Here is a 26,772-nt window from a genome sequence, read left to right on the forward strand (position 1 = left end):
TTACGAGTTCTTATTCCCTAACTCCATTTTAGAGGCTCCCTGGAATAACTTGGATAAGCGACATTTTTTGCAGCGGGCTTCACCTCCATCAGAAGACAGACCCAGACGAGAGAACGAGGATCTGGGAAGATGACTGACGGCTGCGCTAAGCCAATCGGAGCGGGGATGCTGCTCGGAGTCTGTCCAGCTCCTTTGACGCCATTGGCCGCTTGTGCCACAGAGTCGGGTGTAGCTTTGCGCTCATATTAATGACTGCCGTGGAGACGGCGGCGCATCTATGTGGTCCGCCTGACACTTGATCGAGGGAAGAGATGCGCTCTGATCGGGCGCTCCGAAGACATTGAAGGGAAGGGCAAAGGAAACGCAGGAAGCTGTATCCCAATTCCTCCCTGCTTATTTGGAACATTTTTTTTCATAGAAAGAAACCCGTTTGATTGCATATTTTTTTTCCTCCTCGGATGAAAACAGAAGTGATTTTTTTTTTCCATCAGCTGCGTAAAAACGACCCTACATTGTTGCGATTGAGATGGGAATATAGACCGCGCCGCGTTGATGCGACGATGATTAAAGCGGGTAAGTTTTCCCTCATTTCACACTGACGCATTTACCAAGTTATTACAGAAATTCAGAAAGGATGGATCTTTTATTTCCATACAGACGCGCAGTGATGAATAAGGCTGGGAGCAGGCAGGAAACAGGCGCGCAGTAATTAGACAGGCTGCCGGTCCTCGAACCCATCGCTCCAGACGCGCTTTTTTTTTTTTTTTTGCGCAACTGTGCATGATGCAGATTCGGACTGCGCCGAGGCAAACAAGTCAAACCAACTGAAGACGTGTCAAATACAAGTGAGCCAATATAAAAAATGACACATTCCCATCATCACCCTGAAAAAAACCCCACAAAATAAACAGATAAGTAAATAAATAAACTGCAGAAAGTACATTTCAGAATGTCAGCACAACAGCGTTGAACAGATTGCCTTCACAGCCGCACTGGCATGTGGGATCTCTGGGCTTTTTACGTAATTAACACGGCAGCTGAGAAGCCCTCACCATCACCAACGAACCTGATCACCTGCTCATCCTTGTACACCCACACATTCAGGGATTTGGTTGGTAAACAGGGAGCAGGATGACACCCTCTATTAGATGCCTGTCATATTGCTCCGAAAGCTTTCAATATTACACATATGGAATAAAAGGACGATATATACAGTACCCCCCCCCCCCCCTTTTTTTTTTTTTGCTTATTCCCAGTTGTGAATTCAATCGATTCTTGGCCTACACAATGCAAATGACTCACCCAAGGCGGAAGCTTTTATATGCTTTGCTGGGATAACCTCCACTCGTGCACTAGGCCATATTTTGCATGCAGAAAACATGTCAACCAGCCCTCTTTTAAATGCAACTTTTAGTTACCCTTTCAAGCAAACTATTTATGAGGTGAACTCTCAAGACCTGCATGAATAAAACCCCCCAAAAAACTGGGATCAAAAACTCTTTGAACCCCAAAGCACCCATTTGCATTGTTGCATGTCTCTCCCCCCCTGCTCCCACAGTGGTAAACAGTAATGGGTTTACTTCATTAATTTTGTCACATTTGCCAAAACAAATCAATAATACATGCTCAAAACAAGTCATACTCTTTAAGTGAGTAGGCTTGCGAATTGCCTATTGATCTGTGTGTGAAGGGAAGAGAGCTGCGGTGGGAGACAAGGTGTTATGCCTACAGTGGATATTTTTTTGGGGGCGGGGGGGGGGGGGGGGGGGGGGGGGGCTTTAAGAGCATGACCAGTAACTCTGTGTAGGTGTTCCATATAAATTTTTTCTCTCTATAGGCAAGAGGGCAGCAGGTCCCCTACAGGGGTATTTGTATGCGTGGGTAGCTGAATGCCACAGTTGGTTTGAAGTGGAGTTTGAGGACTTTAACCTTCCATTGCGCAAACCAATTCAATCACTGTTTTTCCATCTATCAGTTTTTTTGTTGTTGTTGCCTGTTGCATTTTCAAGGTTAACAAAAGTTTCAAATAAGCCACAGTTTCAAATGAGCAACAATTATTCAGATTTTCACTGCGAAGTCGAAGCCAAAGAATATCCATAGTTTTTTAGGCGGAATGGGGCTTTCAGTAGAGCTTTGCTGGTTCTCCTCCAATCATTGCTGTGCACTGTCACTCAGCTGGCTTTAAGATATATTTTTAACCTTCTTAACGTTATCTGTGATTTAAATAGGTCTTGTCAGAGTGACCAGGATTTTCTCTGGTTTGGATCAGAGTAGCACCTCAGCAGCCCTGCCCCTGTTGTTACTGGGCACCTCTGATCAGATGTTTCCCTCAACTACAAGAAAGGTTTATTTTGCTGGAGAATAAATATTCCCAATGTGCAAACAAAGGAATAGCCAAGCTGTCACTCCTGAGAAGGAAAAGCCGCTGATTATGTCAAGCAGCAGACTGCATGCTGGCCAAATAATCAAAAAAAGGTGAACCAATTAGCTCTACTTGCTCTACTTGTGTTGTTCTACAATGTAAAAAATAATTAGAGTGCATTTGATTTGTTGAACAAGCCTAAGCTCTTAATTTGAAAATGTCACACCGGAGTGAAAAAGTCTGAAAATAAGTGATTTTGATGCTAACTATTACTGCTTTTAATAAAACAATCGACTTTTGTGTTTATGTAAATTTATATGAACGACCTCCACAATGCATGTGTATGTAAATAGTTTGATGTAATATGATCCATCAGAAGTGATAATTAATACCTTTAATCTATTAATATTTTTGCAATTTATATAAGTGGCAGCCATATGGGATGATAACTTGGATTACAGCCATTGGGTGGTTGCCATGAAGTAGAAATTCAGACTCCAGGGGGTGTTCTTGTAACATTTCCTGATGGGAACTGAGAAATATGATATATATTAAATATTTTATGAAAGAAACGTCTTGTAATCATGCTTAGCGTGCAAAATATTTTAGTTTTTTATTTTAGATTTCAGAATTGGAAAGGCAAAAGCTTGTCTTTCTTATAATTCTTTGACATGCTAATTGCCATTTTAAAATACTGGAAGGATATGATGGGAATATTTTTTTTTTAAGGCTTGATTTTGTATTCCATCTGATTCAGACTATTTTTTTTTTGTTCCTCCAAGAGATGACGAAGAATTCACCAGATCTTCTGAGTAACGGTGTAATATATTTATTAAATGTTTTTCTAGGGTAGATCAGATTGTTCAGCTGAGTGCGATTGGCCTCATAGCATTCTGTTCACAGCAAACACAGCTGCTTGGGAAAATAGAGGAAACAGCAGAGTCACAGAATTAAATGGTTGTTTTGGAATCAGGAGGATCGACAGGACCCTGGGCCTAAATTATCATCATCAGGAGGAGGAAGGAAGCTTGAATCTAAAAGATCAGCGGATCAAAATGCGCTTTGATGGCAACATCCGTGACATTTTGCTGCTTTTATTCTGCATCAAAGGTCAGACTGGGATGTGATGCTTGCTTTGTGTCCACTGACATTTACATTGCATTTTTTTCAGCTTAGGATTTAGCTATAAGTGAATAGTTGCAGTGTTTAATGCATCTTAAAAAAAAAAAAAAGAAATCCACACAATGCTTTTATCTGCCAATTAATGTAGATTTTTGCAGATTTCCATCAGAGCCTAGACATGATAGAGACATTCATACTGCAGCTTCAATTTCCAGCAAAGGAGGAGGACATTTAAAAAGTCCACTGCTGTGCATCTCCATCTGTTCTGCATTCGCTTTGACACATACGGCACGTCATCGTGCTAATGAATAGGTGCTGGATCAGCTGCTGGGTATTGATGAAGCCGCAGTGACCGTTGCATGCGTGATTCCGTTTAGATAGATGCATTCGCCTGCACATTCGCCTCTTGTGTCGGGTTATAAATTCTCACGGATCAGCAAAGCAGAAGTCACATTCAGAAGTGCCGGATCTTCTGCCTGTTTTAGCTAAGGAAGAGTAACAGAAGGAGAAAGCTCATATCAGACACCATGAAATCATAATAAAGGGGTCCAAGCCCCCCCCGATAAACGCATTTCAGTCGCATATAATGATTGATTCTGTCTGCCGCAGGAACTTATTCCCTGCAGGCTCGTGCCCCCCTTGACCAGCCATATTTTATTCATATAAATATAGATAGCTGTGCATCTTAGAGACAGCACACATGCCACATTTGCACCTGCAGATTCAATTTGGCTCTGACTTTGAGGGATATGCCGCTGGCTCCCCCCCCCTTCCCTCACACCTCCCCTCGTTCACTCTGGCTAGCAGCAATACATGAAACATTATGCAGATTTTTGTCAAGAGTAGGTGCGATTATGTTGGGGGAGAAATGAGTGTTGCAATACTCACTATGCCTTTGACCTTATCAGCAGCAGCCTTAAGCTGGATACCTTGGCTTAATTTTAATGGATGCAGCACTATGCGAATTAGACAGTCGGTGGGGGCTGGTGGACCTTTGTAGTGCTGCATTAAGCATACATTATGTGAATGACAACTTCTAATATATATTTCTGCATTTTGTTTCCTGTGCGTTTGTACATCTGCCATGTCCTTTACTGAACAGTGCAGCGTGTTGCTTTCTTTTCCCTCACTCGACCCAAGGGCATGTCTTGTCCAGAGAGAGGGGTTGAAAAATCTCAGACGGGGTTCCTGTGGTTAATTTGGAACATTGATTTCACATTAACAGGTGACGCGCTGCTGATTCATGGCCGCACAAGTGCAGATGTAAGGTTTCCATCAGCTCGCACATGGATGCACACAGACTTAGACACATGCTGCAAGTTTCATTATGCACAGACACATAGACGGATCCTTTTAATGGACTCTCCCTTACCTTTGAGAAAGTATAATAGTAAATCAATGAGGTGAAGGGCAGTGGGAGGGGCGGTAAAGCGTCCACCCAATATGGGGCTTACTGTGAATGAATAATGAGGCTGAACCCGCTTGCAATGTGCTACTGATTGAGGCCCTCTCAAATATGTTCGTTTTTACCATTAAGATAGCTCACAAAAACAGTTTTTTTTATTTATTTAGACATTTATGGACATATAGCAGTGTTTTATCCCTCTGCATCTAGTAAAAACAAAAAACTTTCTTCCAAAGATGATGCTGTACCCTAAACCAAGGGTGGATAATAATGAATTATGAATATATATAAAAATATTATTTTAATCAGCAACTGTGATTTAAAGTTTAAACATACTTTGATATTTCAATCAGCAGGGAATGTTGGCATGTTTGTAGGGATATGATACATGTCACGATACCTGGGTCACAATACGATATTGCATTATTGCAATAGCACTATGTATGGAAATATTTTACCTTGCTATCAAAAATAAAAGTATAGATAAAACAGAAGCAATTTCTGTGTATGTTTATCAGAAGATGTTGATCATGAGAACCTACATCAGCGATCATTCAGTTATTTTGCTATCCATGTTGTTTGGGGTTTGAATCACTGTGACTGCCTCAACTACAGAAATGGTGATGCGCCGCATAGCAAAAGGGTTGCGATGCTATCTACTAGAGTTGCGGTGTAGAGGAAGCCCAAATTGTTTTCAATATTAAGTATTCAATCAATATTAGAAACTGCAAGACTGATATTATATTGGGCAGCCGAAAATAATCATATATCGCTAAATAGATTTTTTTCCCTACACCCCTAATTTCAAATACATTCTCTGATTATATTTGTCGCTGGGTGAAGTTTTTAATTCAAATTTTATGTCTTGTTTTTTTTTAAAGTAAGTACTTTTTTATGTTATATTACAGGAGTTTTATAAACATGGGAAAAATAATTGTCCTTAGTTAATGTAGGATGCTTCTGTCATCATTCTGGCTTGTGTTTCTGAGGCTTTCATTCTGCTTATATCAATATCAAAATTATATTGTATCAAAAAAAAAAAAAAAATATATTGTGGTGTAAGTTTTGGCCATTTTGTTCAGCCCTAAATCAAGCCTAAAAATATTTCTGATCAAAAATGGCAATATCAGACTAAGCAAAGCAATCTGTGTTTAATAAGGTGAAAAGAGGATTCACCCCTAAACCTATTTTAACTCTTTATGACATCTATGGCATGGACAACAACCATCAGCTGTTTGTGATGTTGTCATTATGAAAATATTTTGGCCCAGTCCTCCTTGCGAAACTATTTTAATTCAGCAACAATTAATATTTTCTTTGTGTTTTAGGGACAAACTTGCTGATATACTTTAGATTGCTGTCCTGGTATGCCACACACGTGCACTTGGTCTTAAACTCACCAAATAATGGCTGGAAATTCTTCTTATAGTCAGTCAGTGACCAAAAATTGTAATTCCATCAATTACAGCAAGTCAAATTCTGACAAAAGCAAAGCAATCTGGGACCATCACAGCACCAACCCCCTTTTTGGTGTCCTGTTCTTTTTCTGTTTTGCAGTTATTTTTTACAACTGAGCTCTTTTGGGAGAGGAAATGTATTAAATGCCACAAAGTACACAAACTGTGCTTTTAAGAAAATATGCACTTACTATAGGATATACTGTAGCAATTCTCATTTGACAAATGCAAAAAATATTTGGCAATTACGCCTCTGTAAGTTAGCCCATATATCCACGACCTGATCAATGAAAACATGCTCACCAGATGCCGTTCAAACCTTCATCTTCACGGATTTGATATAGAGCAAAACTATCAAAAACAAACCCACACAGAGGCAGTAACTCTGTTTCCTTTGACTTTTTGCTGAGTATTATAAACATCCACTTTCCAAAGGATGGATGTCAAAATTCAAAACAACTTAATGATTTTGCAAAATAGTTTTTTTTAAGCTCGGTTAAGGTGGTTTTTGACTTTTCTGAAAAAGAGTTAATGTGCTGAAAAGCGGATGGAAAGATATCGGTTCAATAAATTCTGACATTTGAACATTTATTATGACTGATCAACCGTTCCCATTGTGTGCAGTTTTCCTGTTATTCCCATGGCATGACAAAAAAACCCTACCATCTTTATGCATGCGCTTTCGAAAAAGTCACTGTACAGCAGGCAACATTTCTTTCTCTCTCTCTCATATATATTTATATATATATATATATATATATATACACATACATACATACATACATACATACATACATACATACATACATACATACATACATACATACATACATATATTCACTTGCACACTTGTATGATTTGCTATTATAACGCAAGTAATGGAAAACCAGTGAAGTTTCTTGCTTGTGCACACAAACTTTCTAATTTGGATAACACAGCAGCAGTGAGCCGGCCAAATCTTATTTCTCTGAAAACAAGATGCTAATTTTAGCATTGTGGATTTTATATTTGTGATTAGTTTTGGAACCTACAGATACGGCTCTCTCACAATTTAACAGGTTGACAGTTAATACTTTGCACTTAAGTAGAAGAGATTTAAATAGAAATACTAAATGAGGATCTAGAACTTGGTGTCTTGAAAGGAATCCAATTATGTAATGAAAAAAAGTGAATCAGCATGTTTCCTTATTTAAATTTTTGGATCCTAAATTGAAATTTAAAATTAAGCAAAATTTATATATATATATATATATTTTTAAGGATGGAATTACTGTATTAAGGTTGAACGAGTACTCTACCTTTTAGTTCATATATATTTGGGTTATGTAATGACACAGCCACAAGGTGATCAACCAAATATAATAATTGCAATTTCTATATTCTTTATATTAAATTTCTTTACATTCTTTCCCCATCATTAAACAGCTCTGGAAAATAGTATAAAATCTCTGGAACTAATCTCACTTTGTGCAACACACTATCCACTGGCATGAAGAATCATTAGGATTTTAACTTAGATACTTAAAACTGAAATGATAGAACAAATCCAAACCAAGAAATATGATTAAGCAACCTCCATTACCTTGTTTATTTTCTATATCAATTTAAGAGAGGAACAACAGTGTTTTTTTTCTAGGCCTCAAATATTCTAGAGGCCTATGGGTAAATATATAGCACTTGGCTATGCTATGTGTCAAAAAATCAACATCTTTTTAAAACTCAACTCAGGAAGGTCTTATCAACTTAGCCTGCAAGAGGATAAAAAAGAAAGAGGAGAAAAGATAGATTTTCTTACTGAGAGATCAGGATCCGGCACAAGACAACATTGGAAACTTAAAAGAAAATAAATGAAGTTCATTGGATGCTAAATGTCTGAATAAGCAGGAATGAACATGGTTCTTCTTCTAGATAAACAGTTTTTACAAGTTTCAAGAAGTGTTTCATATACTGTCTTTATATTATTATTCTATTATTTACTTGACTGACACCAGAACAATACAATGGATCTTTCGCTTGTTGATTGCAGATGTTATTTCTGAAGTGTCTGTTTTTGTCAAACTCTTTATAACCAGTGGGTAGCACTATTGCATTCCAGCAAGAAGGTTCTGGGTTTGATTCCTGGCACATGGTATTTCTGCATGGAGTTCCAGCTTCTCCCACAGTCCAAAAACAGGACTGTTAGGTTAATTGACTTCTCTAAATTGTCCTTAGGTGTGAGTGTGTAGTTGTGTGTCTGTGTTGATCTGAGACATACTGGGGACCTGTCAAGGGTGTACCCTACCTGTTGCCCACACCAGCCCCAGCGTGACCCTGACAAGGACTAAGCGGGACAAAATGGATGGATGGAATTGGAAGATAATATTGGCCAGTACAAGCTTTTCCAAATACCTCCATCTTAGATATTTTAAAGTAGTGAAACAGTTCCCCAGTTTGCTATTCTTTCTCTGCCTTAAGCCGAAGAGTTCAATTATCCTGGTGTCTTGTTCATGTGTGATGGCATGATGGAGGGGAAGATTAAGCGTGACAGAATGGGGCCTGTTCTGCAGAAGTTGGGATTTCTGCTGTCTAACATGGGAAAAAGAACTTACCAAAAAGCAATTATATGTATATCCATACAATCACCTATGGTCATGTGTTATCAATTGAAATCAAGGGTACAAATTCCAGGATAGAAGGGGCTTCAATTGCATTTTTGTATTGAGTGGCTGGAATCGGCCTTAAGGATCATCCAATGAAGTGTTGGTGCAGTTCTGCTTCTCAGTGGCCCCTCTCCTTCAAGTTTAAGGTGTCTCCTTGTTGCATCACACCAGAAAATAATGGATGATTAACAAGGTTCTGCAGAAGAGGGGCTCTCATTTGAATTAGGTGTGCTAGACAGATATGTATCTAAAACATGCAGGGAAGGGGTCCCTGACGACCCAGATGTATCTCACATCAGTAGGATGCTTTGAAAGTGTTTTTTGCTTTGTCATTAGGATTTTGGCAGGAAAATTTCCTTTGAAGGTTTTCCTAGTGCACCCCAGTTTAAGATGTTCCCAGGACAGACCCAAGAGGAGGAACCTAAGGTCCCTTCTGGTCTGAGAAAAACAGGATTCCTCTGGATGAATCACAGCATCCCAATTTTTTTTTATTTTTCACAAAGAAGGTTAGATGAGTTTAGAAAGAATTTTATTTTTGGTAAAGTACTGCAAATTTTGACTTCCGAGCTTCTTAATGAGGCATATTTTGATCAGACTAAAAAAAATTTTTAAAGGAGGTATTTATTTTTTGTAGTGTTGCTTTGCACAGAAATAGAATTTGAAAAATTAAGTGAAAGGCCCCAAATCAGCACATGCAGAGTGGGAAAGCTCATCAGGACTACAGCTCTGATGATTTGTGGCCAGGTGTATCCCTTATACTGAACTATGTATCCTCTTTAGTGAACATCTTCCAGAAGCATTTAAAAGGAATACAATTCAGACAAACATTTTATTAGCATGTATTTCTTATAATTCCTTGGTTACCATGTAAATCAAATCCTAAAAGTCTTAAAAAGTTTTAAGTTTGGTTTGGTTTTTGTTGGCATAAGATATTTTAGTAAGTCCAAGTCATTTAACATTGGTATCCAATTAATTCCTATTTACCATGAAAGTATTGATAACTATACCACTCAAGAGAGCCCAATACTAGTAGCAGTATAGTTCAATAACCATTGAAACATGTAATATACTACAAAAAAATGAATGGACAAAATTCAAGATGACAAATCAATCAGTGGTGTGAAGAAATAACCAGAGTCCGAACTGGAGTTTCTTCCATTCGTTGTTGAAATAATCAGGTTGACAGGAATATGCAAGACAGAAACCAGGAAATAGAAGAAAGCCGTATGAAATACCTGCATTCTCCACAGTTCAGTGCTGGTGTGAGTCATGATACTAATAGTGAACATGGTGAGAAAATTTTAACTATCAGGGGTAAAACAGAGAGGAAATCTGAAAAAAGCTCAGGGAAAAAAAAAAGACCCAAGTTCTAAAAGGATTATCATAATAAAAGGCTAAGGAGACTGGGGAAAGGCAGGGGGGTTGGGGGAATCGGGGGGCTTGGAGGAAAGAAAAAAAAAGAAGCATTCTAAGTCTTATTACCAGTGGATCAAAATTCCCAGTGAACTATCCCTATAATGCACAGGCCATTCTTTTGAAAGGAAGAGGCAGTTCTGTTGTGCCCTACTTTCCACTTATGTCCGACCTTATGTCTTCCACCCAGTTTTACCACAGTGATTTTAATGCCTCGGCAGATGCAATACTGCCTTGTTACCACTTAAACCGTGCAGGCTTCATAATCAGCTCCCAGAGGGCAGCTATGTTATTTCTCTCAAATTCTCTTATCTATGCCTGTTGTATCCCAAAGATCCAGGGTATTGTGCCATAAATGATTTTATTTTCACATGAACGATAGGTCAACCTGCATCCATGTGGGGCATTGATGAGTAGCCAACCTGCAACAAAGTAATCACCTTTATGTCGCCGCTTCAGTACACCCCATCCAAGCGCCATGGAGCGAGGGAGAGGATTTATAACTTATTTCAATAAAGAGCACAAAACAAACAGTTCTGCCTGGCTGTTTGGCTGCCCAGATGACTTAAGTCAAGCCTTTCTGAGTTAGCACTGCAGAGTCACTAAGACCATTGCTTTCTGCCCTCTTAGCGAGCGTGCTCATTAATTTAAAGTGGTCATATCTCACTGGTCTCTAATCAAACTGTATTTGTGCCATTACTGTCCGCCGCAGCCCCAGAGTTTGCATAATGGAGGTGGCCTGGTGGGGATGCGAGCGAGGCGTTGCCAAGATGTGAATGGAAAAGCCTTTCACCTTGACAGCAGGGGTGAACCTCTTAAAGGAAACTCTGGCAATGAGTGTGCAGTGCTTTTGCCAGTTAGAAGGAAATTCATTGTAAACCTGAAATTTATACCATTTTACCATTTGTACCATATACAAATTTATTATTAGTGCAAAAAATATCTGATGGATAGATGGAATATTTAATAATTGGATTTCTAAAATTTCAAAGACAATTTTGGATTTCACTGTAGTAGTGTATTAAAAAATATGTTTTTTTTTGTTATAAACACTTTTCTTTGAAATAAATTGAATAATTACTTCTAAGTAACCCAAGCTTAATTGAAGATTTCGTGTAGTTTTCACACAGATATTATTACTTCTACTGGAAAAATGTAATGTTTTTATTACTCATTGTAATCTTCATTAATGCTTCACTACTGACACTGGCATATCTTAAAATACAAAACCATAATAAAAAAGAAACAAATTTGAGTTAAGCATTTCTTAGAAAAAAAAAGGCATATTGAAAAATATTAAAAATTTCCACATTGATCAATGACAAAATCCTGACTACTGATTTTGATGAGCATTTATGGATATTAACCACAATTTTTGACACTTTACCTTTGATGATCTGGGCGCAAAGTTTATGAAGATCTAAGACTTTAAAAGCATCACACAGATTTTGTGTCAAATTTAAGTCAATATACTGGTTTAACGACTCAAAAACCTAAAGGTAATTTCTAGTCAGAGGAAAAATATTGATAAAATTAAAATATTACCTCAATCGAACTATATGGTTCTTCATAGTACACATGGGCTGAGGTCTCGGTGCACTATTAGGTTGTTTTTCAAAATATCATTAAAACAGACTCTAGACCAAAAAACAAGATTACAACAAATACTAGCGAAGCTTAATTAAAATACTTCAATAGACTGTATGTATTTTAATATTTCAATCCAAAAGGAAAAGCTTTTAAGTTAAATAGATGATGGTGTGAGGGATTGCCTTTAAGTCAATGAGTCGATGCAATAAGCTTGTTTTCCTTAGAAATAAAAGTTTGAACAAATCTGACTGTATGATCTGGTTGAATTGTCTCTGTAAAGTGCCTTGAGAGGATAAGTGCTGTGAATTTATGCTATATATTATTAAACTGAATTGAATTGAATTGATCAAACGATGAAATATTCAGTGGCTTAAAGTATCGGAAAAGCAAAGTTTAACTTCCTAGAAAATCAGAATAATTGCTTAGGATATCTGATACTTTATTTACTCAGTAATTAGTAAGAGCTAATTTCATACGAGTCACTGCATCAACACAGTGTGGCATGAAGAGATGAGTGGGTTAAGGAAATTAATTCAAGCTCATGAAAGTTTCACTGAAGCCACAGTCTACATACTGTGAATTTCTCCCAAACTTATGTATGATATTTGCTTGACAAAGATCCAGATTTTCCTTCCGTTACCTGTTCATACATTTGCTTGGATTTAATTCTCTGATCAGCCGACTTCTTAAGTTGTAAATTTTTTTAAAACATCTTTCCTTGTTGTGGGTTTGTACTTTTTGCATTAAAAGCAATCCAGTTTTATTGGTTTTACATAAGTCTAATTTTCTGGAAAACTATATTTTAAATTTTAACATGTTTTGAAACATAATCACTGCAATGGTTGCTAATTTTACAAACAGACACGAATCTTGTCTTATCGTTTATGTTTAAATACTGTTTTAAAAAGTTGTACCCTTACACCAAATACTGTTTTAGACAACTGAAGGGATCGCTTTGCATTTCATTATAAAAAAAATCCAAGAAAAAAAAGACAACTATCAAAAAATAATATTATTAAAAAAAGATTAATGAAGATAAAAGATATTACCATACATTCCCATCTCAACAGAATGCCTGTTCCATGGCTGTCCAAAGTGTCATTGAGGGTTTAGATGTTTATCTGCTTTAACACACCTAATTCAGATGACTGCAGTTGAGCAAGAGTCTGTTAAGCTGAAAATTATTGAAATTGGGTGTGGGGATGCTTGGACACATCAATAACCTGCAGGACACCAGCCATACCCTATTCACCATATAGCCATGACAGACACCTGAAAAAAAAAAAAAACATAACCACTGCTTTTGATTTATTAAAAATATAGGCTACTGCAGATATGATCTAAAAAATTAGTAAAACAATTTTTAAAATAAATCCATTTAGACTTAATCTTGGTAGGTAAAAAAGATGATTTGTCAATAGAATGCGATTTTTTACACTTAAAATTATTAGATATTATGCACTTGAAATAATAGACTGCAGTTGTTTTTTTTCTATTTTAAATGGAAGTTGTCTTATTCCATCAGCTAAGGATCTCGCTTACCTGCTTAATCCAAGAAAAAAAAAACACAACACTTATTTTAAGAAAAATTGACTTACTTAGCCTTTAATTTTTTTGTAGTGTAGATTAAACCACCAGAATGGTGCACTCTAAATTTCTGTGTGTTTATAACTGCTGAATATTGCAGAAGCAGCTCGAGCCTACTTGTGATGCCAATGCAATGGCCCTGAAAATTTGTAAGAGAATTGATCTGACAACTACATTTTGCTTCGCTTATATTTTTGCTTCTGGCAAAAATATATCATAGGATAAATACTACAGAGAACGGTTTTGTGCTTTGCTGATTTGGAAAGTATTGATTTCAATAAAATGTATAAATCATCCTGTAGATCAGGAGTTTGTAATCCATTTACAAAACTAAATATTAGTTGTGAGGCAGAGCAGGCAGCTTTTACAATCAGTTTTACTTTTGTTAGTCGTTTTATTTATTTTAAAGAGGGAAAATCTCATAAATGATGTATAAGTCTTCTTTATTTTAATGCTTGACCTTAAGGTGTTGCATCCATCCTAAAAAGCGAAAAAAGAAAGCTTCAGTATGCTTTCAGTTCTGCACAGATCTACCTTGTGAATACAGCAATCAGCCAAAGCATTATACTCTGACAGCTCAAGTGAATAGCATTGATCATCTTGTTACAGTGCACTGTTCTGCTGGGAAACCCTGTCTCTTTGAAACACACCAGCCACTAAAAGATACACAAAAAAAAGAAAAAGAAAAACACCTCTCACCCCATTTTCCTTCTGAGGCAGTGACATTCCCTTAAAGCTGGAGCCTTCCCCGACTGGACGATCCTGCAGCAGCAGCATTAAGTGCTTATGGATACGACAAGGAGTCAAAGGCATTGCCATTGCTTCCAGACTCCCCTGAATCCAAATTTGATTGAGCGGTCACAGAACGTGGTCCCAGCATGCAGCTCTCAACTCAATTTCCCAGTTCCGGACACTGTGAGACATCACTGGCGGCACCTTCCGCATGCCTGGATGGGCGAAAGCTGTTTGCACGGCATGAAGGGGCTCTGTTGAGCCCTGCTCGATATTAGACTGGGTTTGTAGATAAGCATATGTTGAAACATTTTACTAGTAAATATTTATAACATTGCTGAGTCTGCTGGAATAAAGGAAACGAAAGGGAAATATAATTGTGCAGTGACCTGCAAAAGTATTAGTCCTCTAATATAAACCACATATATAAAAATATCTACCAAGCCTTTCATTGCAGTCAAAATGTTTTATTTTAATTCCATTTAATAAATATGCAGTGCGATGTCTGGTTACATGAAATAATCTTGAAATATATGGAAGTTTTTGTTTTCAAACTCTAATGAATTGTAAAATAAAATACAATTTGTTGAATATATTTGCAAAGCACTGCCTAATATATTTAAACACTTGTCTTATGGATTAAATCAGGTAGTGTTCAGCTACCCCGGCTCTATTTCACACAGATACTGTACGTTTTTCTAGGAACAAACCCAATGCATGGAGCTTGTTTGCTGTAATGTTCACAGGAAGGAATAATTCTTTCCAAAGTGTAAAAGCCCATGGGCTAGACTGTCAGCCTCCTACTGTAATGGAGTTGCTTAGAATGACTTGAATGATTGCCCCCCACTTCCCTCCCTCTGACACCTGGGAACTAGCGTTACCTCCATGAGTGAACACCTCAGCCTGACTTACAAAGGGCTCCCTAAACAAACGTTGCAGTTCAGCTTTAATGTGTTAGTGCTGGTGGAGATTAGGTTACAGGAGATCCCATCTTCAACTGTCTGAGTCGTCTCCAGGTGCTGATTACGTATCTGTGGTCTTAAAGATTACCTTCGGCTTTTCTGCGTACAAATACCAGGCATCCATCTTGGAATTCAATTTTCTCCTGCAATATTAACCACATTTCTCCCTGTCAAGCAGCTGCAAAGCCACTTATTGATAAACACAGCACAACATTTGTCTTTTCTGCCAGGGGAATTCTTGTCTATCCATTTCTTTGACTGGTTTGTGATGCAGTTCCAGTCCTCTTTTATGGTTTAACGGCCATCCTAAATGTTAGAGAGGGTTATTACACAACTGCTTGCTTAAACTAAGACAAGTTCCTCCCCTGCAAGTCCTTTTGTCCTCCAGATCTTTCCTCCTCCCTCCCATATGACTCTGCCTCAATTACCACCAACCGAGCAGCGGGTTGGGGGAATTAGCTGTATAATGCAGCCTTGCATGGAGTGGGGTGGGCTGTGACTGGACCTTTACTAATAGGTTTGTACAAGTCCACAGTCGCAGGCGCCACAGAGCAGGGCCTCTGCAACACAGACTACCTCCCTCCTCATCTCTGCATAATGTAGTTGCGCAACACCAATTTATGCACTCAAATGCCTTCAGATGATTTGCAAACTTTGCTTGAACTGATTAAAGTGTACTTGAATATATCAACTCATAGTTATTGAAATTTTATATAAGGGCTATTATTATTGGATATGTGGTTCAACGCTTTTATGTTTTGTTAGTCTATTGGGAGAGGTTCCACATATCACTTAAAGTCAAAGTGAAACTTACCTGTGCTTGCTTTAACTTGTGTTTTCTCTTTTGCATTGTTATCTTTTATTTTAAAAAATACCATCTTATTCCATATTATTCGTGTGCATTTTGAATCTTGGAATCTACTACAGTGATCTAGTTTAGATGAATTGGTCCAAAATCTTAAAAAGCAAAAGACACTATGCCATTTAAATTGGCATTTGTATCTTATCTGTTGTAATTATCTTAATTTAATATTGAACCAAAAATTATGACGCAAAAAGGTTGCAGAAGTATTTTTTAAAGCTTCTTTAATCCTAACAAAGTTGGACAATTCTATCGACACAACAGGGGAACAGACAAAGTACCTTTTTTCTAATTGAAATGTATGAGTGTGACAAAAGCATGTAGACATAGGCTTAGAGCCTGCTCTTTATTAATGACGACAAAATTTGATTCATTGGATGACAATAGCAACAGGACAGAGCTTAGTAAAACGTACCTTTTTATATTGCAAGATCGTGTAACAATATTAGTGCATGAAGGAAGTGTGTTTTTTTTTCGAGATAGGCAAAACTCCAATGAAAATGAAAGGAAATAGCTTTTTTTGGAGGGATTTGTCTATCATTGCAGAGAAAAGCCCAGGCCAGATATATATATATATTTTTTAACCAGTTTTGCTTTCTCTTTTGCTTGAAAAATTAGATTTATCTTGATTATTATAAAGAAAAAACAGGATGACACATACTTGTTGGGTAATTAGCTAATTTTATCCCGGTTAAATCAGTTTCTAATACGTTGGCTGCTTTATGCGGCACATTTTCCCCTAAGGTCTCCTAATCCCATCATGGATTTCTACGAGTCTGCACAGAGCAGGCAGCAACGTTTGCCAAATCAAATGCAATAGCTTTCCCAATCCATTGTTGTGTCTGAACACTGTTACTGGCCGTCACATCATATGCTCATTCATCCCCAAGCCTTACTAAAATCTGAGGATGTCATGAGACCCATGGACATCCAAATAAATGGACCCCCTGGTCCAATTAACATCACTGGTTAAACAAATAGCATACTCTAACTAAGCCGAATGCTATGAATGCAGATTGTAACCATGCTATAACAATTAAGCTGACCATATTACGCTGCTGGTGTTTGGGATTAGAAAGAACAGCCATAGTGAGCACAGGTGAGACCTAAACACTGTAGGCTGAATTACAGCCTATTCAGGGTGCAGATCAACTGCATAACCTACACCGAAAAGCAAGTGCTGAGGGAGAGAGGCTAAGACCTGTTTATCAGAATGCTCTGGGTGTAGAAGCTTATTAGGCAGGCAGGAGCTCTTGAAAAATAATACTCCCTCTTTTGATTTCCCTGGCTCAGTGTTCTCCTCACATCCACACCAGACTACAGCCAATGGTGGAAGTTCAAGTTAAAAAGCATTGGTTCTCTCTTCTAGCAGGGAAGCATTTCTGCTCCAGTCAGAAGTTCTCATTTATTGATCCCTTTTCTTTTTTTATTTATTTTTTAACTGTAATTGACGTCTGATCTTTAAGCCCCAAAATATCACCAGCACCATTACAGCCCTCTGCTTCGACTCAGAATTAATAGATTGCTTGGTGCACTTCAACTATAGAGTATAAGCGGCATTATATTAAAAGAAAGCAATAGTTACCCAACTCTCATTAGTCGGATGCACTGTAGTTAAAGCTGTTTTCTTCTTGAAGCAATGCCCTGTTTAATGAACACATTTTAGTTCAATTACTAGAACTTTACAATGTTAATGATCTCTAGGCACTCGGTAAGATTTTATGAGATTTAATTTTAATGACAATGAGGCGGTTCTCTGCACAAGAACACATTTGCTGATTAACATAGAATACAATCATGCAATCACAATACACAGGCAGAATATAGTGTGGGTAGTAGAAGCTAAAGGCTCCATTCTACTATGGACAACAGGTCAGGCAACTGTGCACCCAGCTCAAGAGATAAGGTAATACATTTAGGAAAATAAAAAATATTGTGTATATTTAGATTGTTTCTATAAATTACAAAAGTAAGAAAACAGGAAGACTGACTTCCATTATGTGAAAAATAAATAACAGTAGCAGATACCATTCAAGTTCATTTATTATAGCACTGAAGACATGAATAGCCAATCACTGGAACATTTAGCCTTTGACTGTAGACAGTTTCAGAACACTTTCATTGGTGCCACAATCTCTCCGATTCGTGTTGTCCACCATAGCATGTTGAGAACCTACCCGCTTTATATGCCCTCAGCCAATCATATGCCTATAGCCCCATTTCCACTACCCTTTTGAAACGGTGCCAAGAACGGTCTGAGAGCGGTAACTGAGATAACTGTTGAGTGTAAATAAAACGCAACTGAACTGGACCCCGCCAGACACAACCGAATGGCCCTAAATGTAGTGCTAGTTAAACAGTAGGGCTCGGCTTGGTTCAATTGCAGCTCGGTTCACAGATCTCTTCACCTGTTCACAACACGATCTTCTTCTCAGCCTATTAACAATAAATGGCTTCAAGAGCATGGTGCAACCTGGGATGATGCTCTCATTGAAATTTGGGCGGAAGAGGCTATCCAGGCATATAAGTTCCTGAATGTTATGGGTACCGCCATTTTTGTTTGCGTAAATCCTGCCTTGAGAGGTGCAGTATCTTGAAACACCGATAGAGGGAGAGGAACCATGCTGGCACGATGATCGTAAGAACCAAGATCGGAACAGTTAACTAATCTAAGCTCAGTCCCAATAATGCACTTATGAAAATTTGTTTTGATTGACTGAGTTAAACAATTTTTTTTGCTCTAGATTGCAAGTAAAGTAAATGCATTATCGATTTTTGAAAAATTACCTAGTTAGAATACTCCTTTACTACAGACACTGATCCTAATTTAGTAGCAATGCAATGTTTTGAAGCAGATGTTGAAGACTGTAGCAGCCAACTGCTGAAAACTAACTTCTATTTTTAAACCCCAAAATCTGCTTGATAATTTAGTGGTGGAAATGTTTTTTTTATGCCTTTGTCACACATTGTTGTTATACAGCTTTTATTAGCCAACCTTATCCATTTGAAAGGTCAGTGATTCAAGAACTTCTTTGTTTCTTAAAAGGCTCAAATAAAGACCAAGATGTACAGTATACCCTATCATGTACAGAGCTAACAATAAAGACTTATTCATGTTTCATCAGACAGTCATATGACAGCATCTAGATAAGTGAGGAAAATCTTCACTTTAAAAAATAATGCTAAGCTTTAATATTGCACAACCTTAGACTGTCACTAACTAGTTAAAAAAGTTAAAACACTTAACACTGAACTGTTATAACACTTTTGCATTTATGCATTGTCAGTTCAGGTATAAGAAATATTTAGCACACATTGAATTGCTCAGTGAATAATGGATAATGAACTAAGACATCAGAAAAACAAAAAAAAGGGTATTTTTGCAATGCTTTGATGTGGCGGTGTGAGATAACAATTTAATCTACCAATTTTCTGAGAAGTCTGCTAAAAAGAGAAGGACATTATGAATGGGGGTGGTTCCATTCATGTTGTGACATTTGTGTTGTGATAGTTTCGGACCATTACCTGTACTGTTAAACCCATAATAGGCCATACATCAAAACTGTAAATGCTAGATTAGCTGAAATAATGAAGTTGAAACACAGCTACGGGGTTTTTATTCAAATAAAGAGGAAAAATGGGTTTATCTTAAAGTTATAGGGAAATCAGATCTAAATGTCAAATCATTCTGGCTTAAACATGTATATAAATGTACTCTTTATCTAATGATATTGTCCGAAAATTTAGAAAATCTCTATTTAAAAAAAAGAAAAAAAATCCTGTCTTATAAATGTGTGTTTTTGTTCGTTATCTTATGCAGGGCAGTTATATAAACGTCAGTCTGTACACCTAAATTCGGCCAATCATATATCACAGGTCATCTGTCGATAAAATATTTTCGGTCATAGCATCTTGATTCATATGTCGCAGCTAATATATGCAATGGTTGAAATAACAAATAAGAATAATTTACTTTACCATTGAGCTACGTCCCAGTGTTCACGGGGATGGACGTCTGTGTCTGCAGCAGGCGTAGAGAAACAGAACTGGCAGCATTGCGAGGCAAGGGCTCAAACATGTACGGCTGTGAGCCTTCTGCACCAAACAAAGCTTCTGCCACCCTGGCGTCCTCTTTCACAACATCTTCGTCCCCACCTTCCTCCTCTAAATAAAGATTGTATGATGGAGGAAACCCATCCACGATCCCCGGTACAAAACTCTGCTCCTCTTGCATGTTTCCGCTGTCCATAGCGTTCCTTGACAGTGTTGTTTCTAAGTCACGAATTTAGTGCTACTTGGTCCAAATGCAATTTCCCATTGGGAACCTACTGGCACTAAGTTGCTAACTGGTTAGCAAGATGGATCTGAGACAAAATCAAACTTGCTTGCGAACCTTCTGCCACAACAACCCTGCACTCTTGATAAACGACCAATCACATTCATTTTATTCACTCGTGTAAAGTTGTGCACCACTCGGGACAATTCAGAAATGCGAAAGTTAAAACAGCCGTTTCCCTACGATTTTAAACAGTGACTGTAACCAACTGAGGAAGTTGACAAATATTTTCTGACCTTTTACGTAACACACATAGTTGTGTAATGTCAACCCTAAGATGTCTTGTATTTTTTAAATGTCTCCCTGCTCCCAAACTTCTGGTTATAAGGGCTTAATTTGCTCCTCAGATGTTAATCAAGGCCTTTTAACAAGCCATTCATTTGATTCCGGTTTGTCAAATGTGAGAAGTGTCTTTACTTTGCTTTGATGAAGACCAAGCTTTGTCTAAGAGATGGGGGGGGAAAGAAATCCACAATTGAATCATTTTTTTTTTTTTTTTTATTAAATTCAATGCAGGAGGAGATGGGAATATCAGGTACAAGTTCCAGGAAGTACAAACCAAAGAAATGATTTATTTTACTTCTTACTTTAAGAAACAAATATAACAGTTACAAGGGGGATTTTACATTTTATATATCAAAAGGCACATCTTTTAGGATGGTGGAGATTTAAGCATTTTTGAGTTTTACTCAAACATTCTACACATTGTGGACTCAAATTATATACAGTTCAGTTTTTGGTTCATAGGGGAGTTTTAAGTACATTTTGGACATTGATATAAGAAGAAACCTATCTGTATGGTTAATACAGAAAAAGACAAATATAAAACAATGTTTAAATTGACTGGAGGATTTTATGTAGGTCCACAATACTGCAGCTTTAGAATCTGGACTTAAATACATGTTCTATCATTAAAACTGTGACTTTTGGTCTTGTAAAGAAGGATATGTGTAGCTTATTGTTTTGGGGACTTTTCTTTTATCGAGTAATATCAAACAGAAAAGAAAAATGTTTATTTGTTTGGCATTTTATAATGGCCTGGCTTCAAGTCAAGATCTAGACCTAGATTTAAAGTCTACCAGGACATAAAACAATGTTAAAAAAAAGACAAAATAAGACAGGCCAATATAATGCAAATATAAATTAATGAAAAATCCTGTTAAAAATATTAGGTAGTTAAGCTCTAATTTTACTGGAAGAACAGATGTTTCTCAACAACAGAAGTTGAATGGACTTAAATAAAAGCAAAAAAAAGTATTATTAGTATAAATATATTAGTATTATTAAAAGTATTATTAATGATTATTTGAGAGCTGTTAGACTCCACTCTAAAAAAACCCAAACAAAAACAATAAAAAAACAGAGTCCCTGAGGAAAGTTGTAGATTAATATTCCCAGGAAGTGGATAAAGCTTGATAATTGCATTGTGCATGTATTATATGGTTAACCCTATTGTCACAAACAGTAGTAATTTGACACGCCTCCACAAACAGACTAAATTTGTTGAATCTAATCTATATAATAAACGTTGATTGAAATAGAAAAAGTGTATTGGAGGGATCCCAAATGAAAAGCTCCCCCCTTGTCAGGGTTTATAAAAACAAAAAAACACATACCAACAAAAAAAGCAGTGTCTTTTGTCATTTAAAGCTTTGATGTGAAGAATCAGTCTTTTGCTTCTTGCTCAGTTAATACTACTTACAGATTGCTTCTCATAAAATACAGCACTGAATTAAGTAGACCATAGATTACAATCTCCTTTAAGTCCAACAAAGCTTACATAGAACATTCATACAGTATGTGACTAGATATATATTACCAATCATTTGACATTGAACATTCATGGATTTGTGTTGCATGAAAATTTCGACCCCCATCTTTTTATTACTTTTGGTTTTCAGATTTTACACTGTGTGACTTTCATAAAAAATTTAGAGAGCAGCAAGGGCATTTTAATTCTTAATCCTGCTATTTCTGTGTCCTCTATCAAACAGGTGCAAACTGCATCTGGGTCAAAAGCTTTGTCTGCCTTTACCACCGACCAATCTCATAGTGTTGTTTGTGAGTGGCTGCCCATTTACTTGTTGCTATAGCGACTGGCATATTTCAGTGCAGCTTCCCTTCAAGTCCTGGTGCTTAAGCCCTCAGTTGTTTGCCATTTAAGAATCTTAATAAGCTTTCTCTTTAACTAATAATAGGCTCACACCGCCCTAACGTCAAGACCGAATGGCATATGGTAAGGCCACATGCGGTACATCCCAGAAATGAAGTCTAGAAGGTCAAGCAGATATGAATCCATTGTTCTATATCTTGAAGGGAGCACGTATAAATGTCAACATGCATCAGTGTGCCTATAACAAATGTCAATATGCCCAAATCCCTATTTCATGACATTCCTTGACCACTTTCAGTGTTGTGTAATACTAAAAGTGCTTCTCTCTGTCTTGTTTGTTTTCTGCAGGTATGAATGGACTGGACTGTGGAATCTCAAAGCTACTGAAGACAATCAAAGAGGAAATTAAACTTTAAGTAAAACCTATACCTAGAGAAACAGATATAAACTTTTTTTCTTTTTTTCACCTGTCCTAACTTTTTGTCAGAGTTGCAACTTTGACTTCAAACCTTTAAACTGGATGCAACATAGAGTGATTGGTCATTACATTCAAGGACATCCACACAGCAAGACATAAAAAATCCCTAGGGAACCCATTGGTGGTGGTGTGTGTGTCAGGGGGGTGAGTCAGCCGCCTCTGCATCAGCAGTAGCAAATGATTTGTGGTTGGTGAAGGCTACAACTGAGAATCTTTTATCTGCAAAGACTATTTTCTGGTTGGCCGAAACGGTTCATTATGAAGGACTTCTCGTTTCTGGATTGCCTCTTTATTGGGTTGGCTATGGCCTCTCTCGTAGCCACCGAGGTCAGGCCTGATTGCCCGAAGCTTTGTGCATGTGAAATCAGACCCTGGTTTTCTCCTACATCAGTGTACATGGAGGCACATACTGTGGACTGTAATGATGTAGGACTGTTCAGCCTGCCTGAAAGATTACCACTGGGCACACAAGTTCTATTACTGCAAACAAACAATGTGGCAAAGATTGACAAACCTTTGAATTACTTGGCCAATATCACAGATATTGACTTATCACAAAACAATTTATCTTCTATTACTGATATCCATTTGGGTAATCTCTCTCAATTGGTTTCTCTTCATCTTGAGGAGAACTGGATAAAGGAACTACCTGGGCTATGCCTTTCTGATTTGATTAACCTGCAGGAGCTCTACATGAATCACAATCTCATCTCTTCTATTTCTGCAACAGCTTTCCAAGGCCTAAGTAACCTTCTGCGACTTCATCTCAACTCTAACAAGCTGATGGTTATTAAGAGGGAATGGTTTGAACCAATGTCGAATCTGGAGATCCTTATGATTGGCGAGAACCCAGTTCTTTCCATCTACAATATGAACTTTAAACCTCTAGCAAATCTCCGCAGTCTTGTTCTTACCAGAATGAACCTTTCTCAGCTTCCTGACAATGCACTTACAGGCCTTGAAAACTTGGAGAGCATTTCTTTTTATGATAACATTTTCCCAGAGGTCCCTCATTCAGCCTTAAAAACTGTTAAAAATCTTAAGTTTTTGGACTTAAATAAAAATCCAATTACCCGGATACAGAGAGGAGACTTTGTTGACATGCTTCATCTGAAAGAACTGGGTATTAACAGCATGCCAGAGCTAATCTCCATCGACAGCTTTGCTCTTAATAACCTCCCTGAACTAACCAAAATAGAAGCCACCAACAATCCTAAACTTTCCTACATCCACCCCAATGCTTTTTACAAACTACCACGCCTGGAGACCCTCATGCTAAATGGCAATGCACTCAGTGCTCTCCATAGAATAACAGTTGAGTCTCTCCCTAATCTCAGAGAAGTCAGCATGCACAGCAACCCCATACGCTGTGACTGTGTGGTCCGTTGGATGAATATGAACAAAACCAACATTCGCTTCATGGAGCCTGATTCACTGTACTGTGTAGAGCCTCCAGAGTATGAGGGCCAACATGTTCGACAAGTCCACTTCAGGGAGATGATGGAAATTTGCCTGCCCCTTATATCCCCTGAAAGTATGCCAGGACACATCAAGGCACACAAAGGGAGCTCTGTGTCACTCCACTGCCGGGCGTTTGCTGAACCGGAGCCCGAGATCTACTGGATTACCCCTTCTGGTACCAGGATCCTGCCAAATTCCATGTCTAACAAGTTCTACATGCACCCAGAGGGAACCTTCGACATCTACGATATATCTGAAAAAGAGGCTGGTGTTTACACCTGTGTCGCACATAACCTGGTGGGAGCTGACCTCAAATCTGTTTCAGTAGAGGTGAATGGATATTTTCCTCAACTTGCAAGTGGGTCTCTAAATGTGGTAATCAAATCAGTGGGGACAAACTTCATCATGATTTCTTGGAATGGTCACCCTGGCATTTTGTCCCCAAGCATTAAGTGGTACACTCTATCTGATTCAAATCATCCAACCACAGCCTTTACCACCAGAGTTCCCTTAGATGTCCAACTTTATAACCTCTCTCATCTACACCCTGCCACTGAGTACAAAGTTTGTGTGGATATCCGCAGCATCCACTACAACCATGACACCAAATGCGTCAATGTCACCACTAAGGGATTAGAGCTGGCAGCCAAGGACACAGGGAAATTGGATGCAGCACTAATCACTGTCTTTGGAGTGCTCTTGGCAGTGGTTTCATTGGCATGCCTGTTTTTTTACGCATCTCTGAGGAACCGCTACGTTTATGGGAATATAAGGAGATATGACTCCAAGGCTTTCCTTACACCAGTGGAAGTGGCTAGTCTGCAGTCGTCTTTCTTTACAAAGCTTTGGGATACGGGTAAGAGTGTGCCAAGTGGAGTGGAAGTTAAAGCCACAGTCATAAATGTATCTGACAATACCTTTTAGAATATCCAGCAGTGGACAGTGTCTCTTACTAACTTCAGATAATGGACAAGGCCATAAGCAGGGGTGAACTAACTAATGTTTTCAAAAGCAGACCTGTGGCTAAATCCCAGCTCAGATACACTGGCAAAATTTATAATCATACATGGGATGAAACTCTTAATAACTAGACTACATGGCATCCCGTACAAAGCAATAGCTTTGTGAACCTTGCTTGAAAACAAGCTGTTGTTAATGGAAAAGGTCTCTACTGCAAAAACACCAACCCGAATACAATTTATCCGGAAATACAGGCAGAAAAATGGAAGCAAAGACGACGACGGTGATCAACTCTATTGTAATTGACTGTTAAATGTGTTCAGAGTCGTGGAACTGTCCGTGTGGTCCCAAGCAATACCGTCTGTGCTTTGTCAAACATCCATAGACGAGTTAGAGAAACAGTAATAACACCTGTCTATTATGGGAAGGGAGGGAGATTTAGTAGAGTAGACGAATACCAGTGACTATGGTGTAAGCCTTTTGATGAACTATAACCCATTTTTCTATTTAAAAAGATGGATTCTTGAGTTTTTCTTTCTTGGAAATATTGTTATATATTCTATTATGTTGATGTAATGACAAATTCTCTGTATGTGAAAAGTTTAAATGGGTTTTAAATTAAGGAGAGGACTAAACTACTTTTGATTACAGCTTCACATTAAGCTTAATGAAATTCTGCTATGAAATGAGTGTCTAGAGAGATTTGCCCAATGACTGTTTATGCTTCGTAGTTCTCATTACGACAATGACTGGAAGACGATGCAGATCAAGTCAACTAAAACTACACAAAGAGGTTGATTAAAACCTAGTCAGAGATGTGTTGTCTCTTCAAGGAGTGGTTTGCTATATCCTGGTAAGTGCCTACAAGAACTACATAAAGAAAGGAGGAAGAGGAACTAAGGAAATCCGTCAACCATAGCAAACATGCTCATGTCATCATTGCAGAATCAGAAACTATACTCCCAGTACATTAAGTGAAATACTTTCTCAGTATTTTTAGCATACATATTTTAAGGAAGCATTTTGTTATTGCTTTGGGTGTAAAGTCAAAAAGCCATTTTTATATTAACTGTATTATATGTGATCAATGGGCACAACAAACTAATCGAGAAAAGCGCTAAGAAAAAATAATAAATGTCATTGTTTCTTTTACAAACAGTGGTCTTTCTGTTTTCTTCATATTTCTTCTCTAACCTACATTGTACAGACTTTCTAATTATCAGTATTCACTTGAATATTTTCAACCGTTTAATATTTCTACTTGTCAGTTAAAGTTTAACAACCAGAAAGAAT

At 37.8% G+C, this 26,772-nt stretch overlaps 1 protein-coding gene across 1 annotated transcript; it reads left to right on the forward strand.

Annotated features, from left to right (window-relative positions):
• Positions 1 to 199: 199 nt before the first annotated feature.
• LOC119784465 (leucine-rich repeat neuronal protein 3) lies at positions 200 to 26,635 on the forward strand. The gene is made up of 2 exons (XM_038286512.1): positions 200 to 573; positions 22,929 to 26,635. The coding sequence occupies exon 2, from the start codon at positions 23,317 to 23,319 to the stop codon at positions 25,441 to 25,443; it is 2,127 nt and encodes a 708-aa protein (XP_038142440.1). The 5' UTR covers positions 200 to 573; positions 22,929 to 23,316; the 3' UTR covers positions 25,444 to 26,635.
• Positions 26,636 to 26,772: the final 137 nt, after the last annotated feature.

This window comes from Cyprinodon tularosa, unplaced genomic scaffold (genome assembly GCF_016077235.1).
Source record: "Cyprinodon tularosa strain WSP-4 unplaced genomic scaffold, ASM1607723v1 ctg227, whole genome shotgun sequence".
Lineage (NCBI taxonomy): Eukaryota > Metazoa > Chordata > Actinopteri > Cyprinodontiformes > Cyprinodontidae > Cyprinodon > Cyprinodon tularosa.

Excerpts from the sequence above, each read along its gene's own strand:
- LOC119784465 (XM_038286512.1), top strand. The coding sequence starts at position 23,317 with ATGAAGGACTTCTCGTTTCTGGATTGCCTCTTTATTGGGTTGGCTATG.